The 13211-nt window shown below is 40.1% G+C and overlaps 1 protein-coding gene across 5 annotated transcripts in view; it reads right to left on the reverse strand.

The window, feature by feature from the left end:
- ACACA (acetyl-CoA carboxylase alpha) overlaps positions 1-13211 on the reverse strand; it is a 288377-nt gene that overhangs the window by 206034 nt on the left and 69132 nt on the right. For 3 of the 5 annotated variants that reach the window (NM_001009256.1, XM_042255219.2, XM_027973950.2), the window contains 2 exon segments: positions 8564-8816; positions 11965-12011. In NM_001009256.1, the coding sequence (NP_001009256.1) occupies positions 8564-8790 (227 nt within the window). In that variant the 5' untranslated portion in view covers positions 8791-8816; positions 11965-12011. 5 annotated transcript variants of the gene reach the window in all.

Raw genomic sequence — 13211 nt, forward strand, 5'->3', positions numbered from 1 at the left:
GGTGGCCCCCCTCTCTCTTCCGCTGCAGGAATCGTCACTGAGAGCAGGGTACCACCTACTACTCAAAAGGAATATGCTCCCTTCAACTGCAGCAACACCAACACCCATCCTCAGGGCACACCCACAGCAGTAAAACCTCCATGCCAACCAAGCTGAGGGCAGGGAATAGGAATACTCCTGGCAAAAACACCACAGACGCCTACTGTTCTTATGGAATTTCAGCAGCTTTTCAAACATAAACTTTTCTCAGACTGTTGTATGCTTTACAGTTGATCTGAAGGCTGAAATGGTTTTGTCGAGCTTTATAGCTGCTTTTTGGTGTTAAGGATTTGTTCATCTCCTCACTTAGTTACAGCTGGAAGTCCTGCTTGTTTTATTTACTCTTGAAATGTAACGTCACAGAATAAAGTGCTAAAGTCTTTAGTTAAGTTTACATACATATACACACATAACCAACCACTCCATTGGGGTACAGATCATTTCCAGAGTCTCAGAAGGATCCAGTGTACTTTCTTCCCAGTCAACATCTTCCCCAGTGTAAACACTATTCTGAATGCTATCACCATCAATCAGTTTTGCCTACTTCTGAACTTCATATGTATGCTGTCCTACTGCATGTATCTGATCAACATTATACTCATGAAATCCACCCATGATGTGGCATAGCAGTACTTGGGTTTCACTGTGTCTAACAGGACACTGAGCGACTACTGCATGATTTATCTATTTATTCAACTGATGGACACCCGTGTTACTTACAAATTTTGATTAGACTTGTACTTGGTTTCTGGTGGACAAATGCACTCATTTCTTTTGGACAAACAGCCAGGAATGACTTTGCTTATTGATAGAGTATGTATGTTTACTGTAAAAGATACTACCCCAAAGTGGTTGTGCCAACTTTTATTTCCATCAGCTATGTGTGAGACTTTCACATACATACATGTATCTCACACCCTTGCTAACACTTGACATTGTCAGTTTTTTAATTTTGGCCTTTTGGGATGGCAATTAATTCACTGTGATTTCTAATTTGCAAATCCCAGATGACCGATGATATTAAACACCTTTTCATAAGCTTATTTGCCGGCTGGGTATCTTTTCTGAAGTTCATGTCTTTTCCCTATATTTCTATTGGATTGAAATGTCTTCAAAAGACATTGAAACATCTTTTTCTTACTGATTTATAGGATTCCGGCAGTGAGATTAATTAATATTCTACTTTCAGCAACAGAGAACAATTAGGCAAAAAATCATCAAGAATACAGAAAAATAATGCAATCGAAAAACTCAACTGATGATATGTATAGAAACTGGAAGGCCAAATTACCAGAAGAGAATATCAAAATAGGAGAAAGAACAAGAAGAATTTCACAGCCCAGGCAGCGCTTGAGAAGAACCTTGAAACTTAAAGTCTCCAAAGTGTGAAAGGAATTTCACCAGTCAGGGGAAGAGCATTCCAACAAGAAAACCTGAGAGAGGGTTGGGGCAGGAGAAGGAAAGAGAGGGAGAGGGGAGATAGTGGGAAGGGAAGTGGGAGGACTCCAGAGGGAGGGCAGGCAAGCGAGCAGATCTGATGATGCCCTCGAGTAACTGCTGTCTTCTCTTCCTTGCCATCAACTTCGTAAGAGTTGAACTGTTGAAATTCCTGCTCTTTCACCATTTGTTCACTGCTTAATCTCTTGCCATCTGCTAAAGCTGTTCATCTCAAGCTCTCCAACTCACTCTCTGGTGCTTTCTCTCCAGCTTCCATCACCATTCACCACTTCACGCTACGTCTTCTACCTTTAAATTATCTTCCCCATGGTTCTCCTTCTACCTCACTAATCATTTCCTTGTCCCCTTTTTCCTCCTCCTCTCATCAAAAGGTAGACAGTTCCTTAAGACACATTTCCCTTCTACCTATCTCCTCTTCCTCATAATGATCCAATCTACTTGCACAACTTTAATTTCAATGCAACAAACTTTATTAAGCATATACTATACTCCCGGCATTGCTCTAAACTCTGAGAAAGTAGTTCTCAGCTCAGGTGTCAGATCAGACTCACCTGGAGAGTAGCAGAAGACCAGAGACTGTAACTTAATTAGTCTGGGACAGGGCTCAGGAATCCCTATTTCTTTAAAGCTCTGCAGATGATTCTATTTCACAGTCAAACCTCAATACTGTGTTCCATTTTGCACATGTCTTAGTGTGACATACACGATCCTTATTGATCTGACCTCTGTCTTACCAACCTCTTCTTCCATTGCACTAACCACCCTGTCCCCCTTATATTCCAGTACTACTCAATGTCTTATAACTGCTTGAACATGCTAGATGTTTTCACAATCTGGTACCTTTACACACGTTGTCAACCCCACCATCTCTACCCTTCCTCCTACACACAAACCTACCTGTTAGCTTGTCTGTTTTATCTTCATCCTTCAAAACCTAGTTCAAACATCTCTGAGACATAACAGATCTCATTAAGCCCGCCATAATAATGATTATAGCTGTCATATTACAAATAACATTAGGACCCCGGCCCAATATGTGGCTAGAAAGTCATATGTAACAGGGACCCAATGAATAGTGCTGTGAGATGATCAGTTTACATCAGAAAGATCGCAATGACCGTGTGGCACTTCCACTGAAGGGGGAAAGAGACCGAAGAAAAAGCTAAAACACTACTGTCAAAAGAACTAAGAACAAGAGTGATGGCAGTAACAATGGAAAGAAGGGGACGGATTCAAGAATTATTAGGGGCTGTTCGACAGAAAACAACAAAATTCTGTAAAGCAATTATCCTCCAATTAAACAATAAATAAATTTTTAAAAAATTATTAGCGGATAGTGTGAAAAAGAATATGTAATTAGGAATGAGGGATAGCTTGGAAGACCAGAGAAATGGCTATGCCATTAATTAAGACAGACCTAGGGAGAGGATGTAGTATAAGAAGAACCAGAGTTTACAGCAGGCATGGGGGGAAAACGGGGGACAGGGCTATTTAGGGAGTTTGGGACAAACATGTACACACTGCAATGTTTAAAATGGATAACCAACAAGGACCTACTGTTGGTAGCGCACAGGGGACTCTGCTCAGTGTTACGTGGAAGCCTGGAAGGAAGGGGAGTTTGGGGGAGGGAGGGTTCATGTATTTTATGTCTGAGTCCCTTTGTTGTTCACCCGAAACTATCACATTGTTAAATGGCTATACTTCAATATAAAATAAAAAGTTACCAAAAAAAAAAAAAAAAGAAGAAGAGGGCTGAAGCCAGAAAGCCTTGCAGAAGACCACCAATTAAGGGGCATGTGGGAAAAGAAAGCCTACTGAAGCACCTAAGAGATCCTAATGTTATAATATATTCTGATAATTTGCTATCTTCTTTTTCAACAAGTCACTAATCACTGTCTGCAAAAAGCAGGGAGGGTAACAAGATAGATTAAGAAATTTAAGGAATACAATATACAATGTATGGTCGTAGGGACTTCCCAGGGGGCGCTAGTGGTAAAGAACCCGCCTATCGATGTAGAGACACTGGTTCAATCCCTGGGTCAAGAAGATCCCCTCCTGGAGGAGGGCAGGCAACCCACTCTAATATTCTTGCCTGAAGAATCTATGGACAGAGGAGCCTGGCGGGCTACAATCCATAGGGTCACAAAAAAGTCAGACACAACTGAAGGGACTTAGTGCGTGCACACACACATGCATGGTCCTAGACTGGGTACCAGTTTGGATGAACCAGGATTTTGGAGTCAACTGAAGAAACTTTAATATGACGTACATATGAGATGAGATGAAAATATATTGAAATACCAAAGTGGAAACTTTTGACAAAAACAGAGACTGTCAAACAGTGTGTACTGGATGATCTCATTTCAGTAGTGAGAAATGCAATATGCCCACGTGTACAGATAAGGATTCAGAAGACTATACAACAGGGTGTGAGCAGGAGTTCTCTCTGGGTGATGGATAAACAAGGATTTATTTTTGCTTTCTTGTATTTTGTTTTTAATTTTTCTTATTGCTTCTTTGATAAAGCATTCTTCGAAAATATTTTTTTTCTAGGACTTCCCTGGCTGTCCAGGGGTTAAGAATCTGCCTTGCAGGGCAGGGGACAGGTGTTCAATCCCTGGTCTGGGAACTAAGATCCCACGTGTCATGGAGCAACTAAGCCCGTGTGCTATAACCACTGAGTCAGCACTCTAGAGCACGTGCGCTGCAACAGAAGTCACTATAATGAGAAGTCGGTGCAGCACAGCAAAGAGGAGCCCCTGCTCGCTGCAACTAGAGAAAGCCTGGGCACAGAAACGAAGAGCCAGTGAGCCACAAATAAATACATATCAAATACAAATATATGTGTATATATTTCCAGCTTCTGTCTCTTTTAAATAAGGCTGACATTTAATCAGAGGAAAACTGCTCAGAGAACACCGACATATCTATGACACCCAAGGTGTGAGTTAGGTCTAGTGGCTAACGGTATGAGCTCTGACTGAATTCCATACACAGTGTGCTCTGTGACCTCCGGCACGTTACTTAACCTGTGTCTCAATTCCCCACCCTAAATGGTGGGTCATAAAAGTAACATTATTTGGCTCATGGAGATTAACTGTGACACCCCACGTAAAGTATGTCCGAGAGTTCGACATGTAATAGTCAAGCACGTGATGGTACGGATTCGATCCCTGGAAGGGGAACTAAGATCCCACACGCCACTGGCCAACTAAACCTGCGTGCCACAACTGAGACCCTAGGCAGCCAAAAATAAATAAGTTAAAAAAAAAAAAAAATCTTCAAAACTCTCTAGTTTAATGCTTCTGAAGAGTCAAACATGTTATAGGCAATCTCACATGTGAGTTCTAAATTTTCTAAGATACTGGTAAAGTTCTTTTCTTTCTAGACCATAAAGGTGATAAAGAATATAACTCACCTTCAAGGAGACCTTCCTGAGTGAATTTAATGACTCTCCCCTTCTTCCATAGCACCAACTACTGTCTTAAACTCCGGCAAGAGCACATATTAGGTTTGATTCATATAGATAAAATGTTGGCCATTTGACATTTGGAATAAACATTTTAAGAAGTTTAAGAGACAATTAAGATGGCGTTTCAAACACATGAATTATAGGATAAAAAAAGGTTTAAAGAAATCACAATACCGGCACTTCCCTGGTGGCCCAGTGGCTAAGACTCTGCTCTCCCAATGCTGGGGGCCCCAGTTCTATCCTCGGGTCAGAGAACTAGATTCCACATGTGACAACTAGAGATCCCACACACTGCAACTGAAAGATCCTGCATGCTACAAACAAGATCTGGCACAAATAAACAATAAATAAAGAAATTTTTTTTAGAAAAAAAGAAGGAAAGAAATCAAAGTACCTTAAGAGGTAAAAGATGCAACTGTGGGGCTTATCTTCTTCCAACCGGACTTCAACCAGTATACTAGCTGACAAAACTGACTGCAATCTTTGTTTGGTTGACAGTGTGATAGGTGGAGTAATCCGGATTTGCATAGCATTGTAAGTAGGCAGAACAGTCTAACCTCAAGTAGCATTTCACAAGGAGCAGAGAAAATGTCAATATCCATACAACCAGAAGCCTCTGTTAAACGCCACCAAACCATACATTAGGTATCAAAATTGAGACACCTATGTTCAGTCTTTAATGGTCTTTCTCCTCAAATGTCCAATACTACTAATGAGGTTCAGAAATAGAGCAACCTAGCTGATATACAGGTCACATCTTCTCTAAAAAGAAAAAGCCAACGCACAGTTATCTACCATGAGGTCTATATAGACCCACCAAGCTATAATTACTTTCTGAGAGTATTATTTTCAAATGTCTGCTTAGAGAGTGATTTATCCAATCTTTCACTAGAGAATATGTGATGCAAATCATCTCCAACTCTGGGAAAGTCTGCTTCCTTTTCCTGCCTACCCATTCATCACACCCACCAGCCTTCTCACTGAGCACCTAAAATCAAGCCCTAAATCGAAAGAGGGACCCACTCTCATTCTATACTATGGCAGGTATTTCACTGGGCTTTAGATGACTGCCAGTGAGTGTCTTCTGAGAATGTACCTGCCTCTTCAATCTATATCACCTGTGAAAGATTACGCTGTTCATTCTGGGAGCTCATCCTAAACTCAGCCAGTCTTTATTTAACCTTGGGTTCAAACGGTGAAAAGGAGTATCTGAATCAATGTCATCATTTTCACAGCTTAGGAATATGAGTCCAAAGAGGTAATACAAATTACCTGCGATCACGTACTTAATTGGTGGCAGATGGCAGAACAGAGTCTTTCTAATATATAAAGTGAATCTGGATCAACTTAAGTTACCCCAAGTGACTTAAATGTACCAACGGAGAACCTGTGCTCTATTTGGAACATTAGCTATCTCAGAAACAAGTAGGAACTGGCACTGTCTCCTTCCCAGGCTGCTGATCACACTTCAATTCATGGTTCCTCCACGAGCTACAGGCATGAGTTTTGCAATGGCAAGGCATGCAAAAAATTATCAGGCACTCATATCATTGACTACACAGTCTTTGCAGTAAGAATCATCAACTTTGGGAATGATTTGGCAACCATAAACTGCCTTGTAATATCATCAGCTGAATATCTTACAATGGTATTTATCTCACCATTGCCAAACACAATTTCCTAACCCAATAAATGGATAGTCTGCTTCACTCGGCCTCAAACTGGATAAATTTCTTAAGAGGCTGTGGGTCTTTAAAGATCTAGATTTCTCCCGGTGTTTCTCAACAGGAGCAATATGACTTTATGAGAACCATCCTCAGTGTGTTGTGTGTGATTATCCAGGACACGGCAGAAGGTTTAGAATCTTTGGTTGTGTCTTCCAAATGCAAGTAACCCCATGAGTCACAACCCCTACACATCTACAAATGACCTCGGGGAGGAAGATGCCATCCACCAGTATTAGCCTTCAGGCCAAACATTAAGTGAAAATTAAGTAAGAAAAAAATGTTTACATAAAGATAAAGACCTGACCTCCTTTCCCTGCCACTAAATACTGACTTTCATTCCTCTTTTTTTAGCCCAGAGATTAGATATAATATTCTATTCACTAGCTCCTAAAAACTAGCTTTGTGGGAACTATATAATTAGAACACTTGCATGATCAGGGAAGTAGAGGAGACAAGTTACTGATACGGAATCAGGGCATCTAACTTTGAATTCCAGTTTTTAGCTATTTAGGCAAGTTCTTTTCCCTCTTCAGTCCTCAATTTTATCATCTATTTAAACAAAAGGCATTAGTCTAAATTCTCTCTCTGGTTCACTGAAGTTTTGGGAATCTGTGAAGTAAAACATCATTAACTTTCATAACTCTTTTCTTTGGACCTCCATGTAGCCAAACATGGGTGACCACTGGTACTCACTACTTCCTCTTTCAGAAGCGAGGACCCCAAATCCCCAGGGATAACCGTAAGACAGGACAGTCACATTCAGCCAGATCCAGCATACGATTTTACTACAGATTCTGATTCTTAAGTGTATGAAAAGGAGCTGAATTCTTTAACAAGCCATTAATAATGGAAGCACCAAGATAATAACAGTAGCAACACTCACCCTAATTTATGTTTGTCTAAGCTTACCAATAATCTCAACCCTGGATGCATGTTATAATCACTCAAATACCTTAAAGAAATGCCCCAACTCTAAGCCAAGCCAGTATCAAGTGAATCAGAATCTCTGGGGATGGGGCTCATTTCTCAAGATTCCCCAAGAGATTCTTATATACAGTGAAAACCAAGAACCACTAATTCAGACCCTGTAATCCAAGAAATGCAAAGCAAATGAGCACAAGGTCACATGTTGGTTGCACAAGCAAACATCAATAAATAAGAATAATATAGTGATACTATTTATGGACATTCTCAATTACACCCAGAGAACTACATTTCTAGAGGAAAAGGAGAGTTCTACAACAACCCCTTGTTCCTCAATAAAGACTGGCCTTGGGACTTCGCTGGTGACCCAGTGGTTGAGAATCCACCTTGCAATGCAGAGGACACGGGTTCGATCCCTGGTCAGGGAACGAAGATGCCACATGCCAAAGGACAAGTAAGCCTGTGCACCACAACTACTGCGCTTGTGCTCCAGAGCCGTACTCTGTACAGCCAACATAAATTAAAAAAAAAAAAAAAAAGAATATAACTTCCTGACATGATAAAGCAGTTCAGAGAAAGATTACTACCAGTTTGCCCATCCCTGCAAAAGTCCTATCAGTCATTGGACAGTTACAACAATGTTAGTCCAAGTAATAGAGACTGAAATTCCTCAGCCTCACTTGCTGAGTCTTGTTGCTAAAAGTCCCCTCGTAAGAAGAATAAGAGAACAGTGAGAGGAAACACTTGGGAAAAGAGGCTTTCAAAAACCTGCACCTCAGGCAAAATATATCATCTCCCAGTTATTCGTCAAAACTTTAAGTCCAGTGATGTAGAAAAAGGGGAAATAATGTTGACTCAAAATATCCTTGCTCTTCCTAAAACAAGATCAGTGAAACCAACAGGACAGGTTCAGTAAGAAAAACACTCAGCTTCTCTGACTTACCTCATGTGTAAGGCCAAACCATCCTGGAGGCTCGAGATCCCCAAGTCAGAGAGCGTGTCTGAGCTGACAGAGGCTGGTGACAGAGAGCCCTCCTTCTCCTCCAGTAGGTCGAGCTTCACCAGGTTGCTAATCTCATCCTCCGAGTTATCTTCAGACACGGAGCCAATTATGAATCGGGAGTGCTGGTTCAGCTCCAGAGGTTTGGCCAAGGAAGAAGGTTCACCCATTGTTCCTTCAAAACGAGCCCTCAGAGCTATGGAGAAGACAAAGAATAAGTGAGAAAAACAGGTTATGAATAATAACCTACATCTGAGGAAAGCCACAGGTTAGACCTAATACACCACAGCTGGCACCTGGAAGCAAGGCAGAGTCTGAGAGCTAGTGTTCTTGGCTATTCTTTTTCAAGGACTTTACTTTCATTTTTTTCTTAATTCTTTTTTTTTAATTTTGGCCCACACTACACAGCATGTGGGATCCTAGTTCCCTGGGCCAGGGATCAAGCCTCCTGCATTGACAACACAGAGTCCTAACCATGGACCACCAGGGAAGTCCCAAGAATTTTGTTTTCTAAAAGAAAATTCAGATCATGGGAACTACACCTAAAAAAATTAAAATCAGTTCCCTTTTCCTCAAAGAACACTCTCTCTAAAAACTGTAAGCCATTCCCAGTGTCTATAAATTTGGTGATGTCCAGGAACTAACAATGACCAATGGAGAAGTCTTTGCAGGCAGGTGAAGGCTGCTTGCTGTGATACTGCGATTTCAGCTGTTAGCATTGGGGCTTCCCCGGCGACTCCAAGGGGAAAGAGTCCGCCTGCAAGGCAGGAGTCCCGGGTTTGATCCCTGGGTTGGAGAAGTGAATGTCCCCTGGAGAAGTGAATGTCGACCCACTCCAGTATTCTTACCTGGAGAAATCCATGGACAGAGAAGCCTGGTGGGTTATAGACCGTGACGTCGCAAAGAGTTGGATACGACTGAGTGACTAACACTGACACTTATTAGAGAGAATGCAGGGTAAGGGTTTGGGGACAGCAATGGGCTTTTGAAACTTGGTGTTTAAAGTGAAGTATACAACTATAACCTGGTTCCAAATATAACACTGTGAGAGACTATGAATTTTATGTAACTGTATATATTTATTATACTTAGGTGAAATAATATATAACAAATTATACATATTTATTATACATAAGTGAAATATATTTATAAATGCACACACACATATAAAGAAAACTAAATGTGTATATATACTACACACTACACACACACACACACACACACACATATAGTTTGCTTTAAAGCAAATTCCAAATGAGTATTTCTTAATTTAAAAAAATCTTTACTTGTTCCCATGAATTTTTTCTTAAAATTACATCTGTTAAAAATTCACCTCAAAATCTCTGTTTGGGGCTCTAATGTGCTGACTGCTGACACTGATAGGGAGAAAGTGAATCTACTATCAAATTTAAAATCTATAATTACAATTACAGAAGTGTTATCTCAATTAGGTATAAGTTTTCTAGATACCGGGCCTTACTAGTCAGGAGTAGATGTCACCAACTGCTAACAAACTAATTACCAAAGATCAAAACATAGCTCAAAGATGATAACAATAATAGAAGCCAAAAGTAAATGAAATAATATTTACTGTCATTTCAAAAATCCTATTTTAAAAAGTCAAAACTACACATCAAATTGGTACTGAACAGCTTTACTGCCTGACCAACAATTCTGAGAGAAATGATTCCCAGTTCTGATACTGAGATGCTCTAAGAAAGTCACAATAATAAACATTATTAATAACTTCATATGCTATAAACCACTTTGATATATAAAAGTTAGTGTTCTTCGACATTAGATAATAAAACATCAAGATTTTAAAATATTTGAGAATCATCACTAAGTATGTTAAAACCACACAGGCACCATCAGCTTTGTGTAAGTTGTGAATCAGAGCTTATTCTTTTACAAAAACGAAACAGGATCTGCAAACGGTAGAGCAGTGGTTCTCCCCATGTGGTTGCTGGACCACGGCCACAGCCACAGCAACCACATCGCCAGGGCTCTGCCACGGACTAGCTGACCGTACCGAAACCTACGTGTCAGGGCACAGTAATCCATTTTTTAACAAGTCCTGAAATTTGAAAACCACTGTGCTAGAAGAATGGAACAATAATAAAAATTTGGTAGGAATGCTAGAAATTACCTGTAGACATTTCCTAAAAGTGAGCTGGGGATTGCTTAATTTTTCATTTTAAAAACTGGAATCAAATATTAATATAAAAGCATCATGTGATAGGAAAAACTTGATGTCTAAATTCACTATACAGGGGACTTCCATGCTTCCACTTCAAGAAGCCCAGGTTCGATCCCTGGTCTGGGAACCAAGATCCCTCATGCTGTGCAGTATGGCCAAAAATAAAATAAATAAATTCCCTATACATTTCTCCTTCAGAATATCAGGTTTCTTTCTTTAAAAAAAATTTAATATCTCCAAATTTTATAAAGAGGCTCATTTCCAGAATGCTTGGTTTTCAAAAAAAAAACCCAAGTCATTAAAAAGAGGGAAAAAAAAGATATAAGGGGGAAAGGGAGAGAAGGAGAGAGGGAAAAACTGTAACAGATTTACCACTCTGAAGAACACTAACAGGTACATCAACAAAAAGGCTGCTTCTTTCATATTTTTAGAGCAGTGACTAATCAAGCTTAAAAATACTAGATTAAAAAAAATTTCCCCAAAAAAAATTTTTTCCAAATTCCATCTCAACTAACAAAGAAAACGATAGTTGCCTTCTTCACAAGAGAAATAAGTAAGGCACTCAGGAACAGATTCTAGTTTATAGTCTAAGCAAAATTAGATAACTGAACACACACACACACCCCCCATCCTATTGAGAAAGGATCAATTCTCTGACTCCAAGGGAGAAGAAAAAGAAAGGACTACATAAATGAAAGGCTCCATATGGTCAACTTCAAATTGTTCTTTCCGAGCTATGAACAGGAAGACAGCCTTCCCTATAGGTTCCAGACACTGAAAGCAGCTAGGAGTCAACAGCTTAAAAGCCTGTCCACCAACTGGCAACTCTACCTGAGTGGTATTCCGAGGCGACAAGCCTACAAACCAGAGAAAAGAGAAGTGTACGGAAAATCACTGAGTAGGTGCCAGACACTCTAGAAGCTACTCCACCACCGTCCCATTTCCACCGATTCCAGCCAGAACTGAGGAGAAGAGGTGGTGGATTCCTACAGTCTCACCCACTTCAGGCTACCCCCTCTTAATCTGCTTATATTCTTCTGTGGGAGACAACTTTTAACATGAAAGTCTACAATTCTTATTGCAGCACATGAACATAAAACTTTTATCACACTGTACACATGAAAGAGCATTATTTGTAACTGACCTCTTATAATTCTTATTGTCTGAGCAGATATCCACTTCCAAAAAGAACTAAAGAGAGAAAGAGAGAGATTTGAAGTTTTTTTTTTTTTTTTAAGAAACTCAAATTTTATCAATTGCTGTTTTGTTCATCTTAGTACAAAACTAAATACTCAAAGTATCATTTTTCTGGTCAAATATACTATTTATTAACTTGAAGTTCAAAGTTCAGTTGACTGTTTAAATCTGTAAATCAAAAGCATTATACATTCAAAGACTTTATTATTCATGAGAAGTATTAAACAGTAATCCAAGCTTACCATTCCACAAGGTGCCTTTTCCAATTGTGTGTCTTGATGGACATATTCTGACCCTATGACTTCCAATATTTCATCAAAAAGGAGACAGCAGGAACAAGAGAGCCACTAGATTCTCCACAATTCACTCAGGCTCTGATTATGTGTCCACAAAGGCTGGGAGCCAAGGAGAGGACAGGTCTCTAATTATTAAGTCCCTAAACTAAGGGAGCCAAGAATCTCTAGCTATTTCCCAAATACTCAGTTTCCTTCTTTGCCCAACAATTATAATGTCTTCAGGGTAGAAACTCTCAACTTTGACTACATGTAACAATCACCTGTGGAGTTCTCTTTTTAACAAATAAATGGATCAAGATGGGGTATATTTATACAATGGAATATTAGCCATTAAAAATGAAATTTTGCCATTTGCAACAACACAGATGGATTTGGAGCGTATTAAGTGTGGTGTTGGAGAAGACTCTTGAGAGTCCCTTGGACTGCAAGGAGATCCAACCAGTCCATTCTGAAGGAGATCAGCCCTGGGATTTCTTTGGAAGGAATGATGCTAAAGCTGAAACTCCAGTACTTTGGCCACCTCATGCGAAGAGTTGACTCATTGGAAAAGACTCTGATGCTGGGAGGGATTGGGGGCAGGAGGGGAAGGGGACGACAGAGGATGAGATGGCTGGATGGTATCACTGACTCGATGAACGTGAATCTGAGTGAACTCCGGGAGTTGGTGATGGACAGGGAGGCCTGGCGTGCTGCGATTCCTGGGGTTGCAAAGAGTTGGACACGACTGAGGGACTGAACTGAACTGAAGTGAAATAAGTCAGGCAGAGAATGGCAGATATTCTATGATATCAGTTACATGTGGAATCTAAAAAATACAACAAACTAGGAAGTGAATATAACAACAACAACAACAAAAAGGCATATTCACACATACAGCGAAAAGACTAGTGATTACCGG

Source organism: Ovis aries, chromosome 11, assembly GCF_016772045.2.
Source record: "Ovis aries strain OAR_USU_Benz2616 breed Rambouillet chromosome 11, ARS-UI_Ramb_v3.0, whole genome shotgun sequence".
Taxonomy (NCBI): domain Eukaryota; kingdom Metazoa; phylum Chordata; class Mammalia; order Artiodactyla; family Bovidae; genus Ovis; species Ovis aries.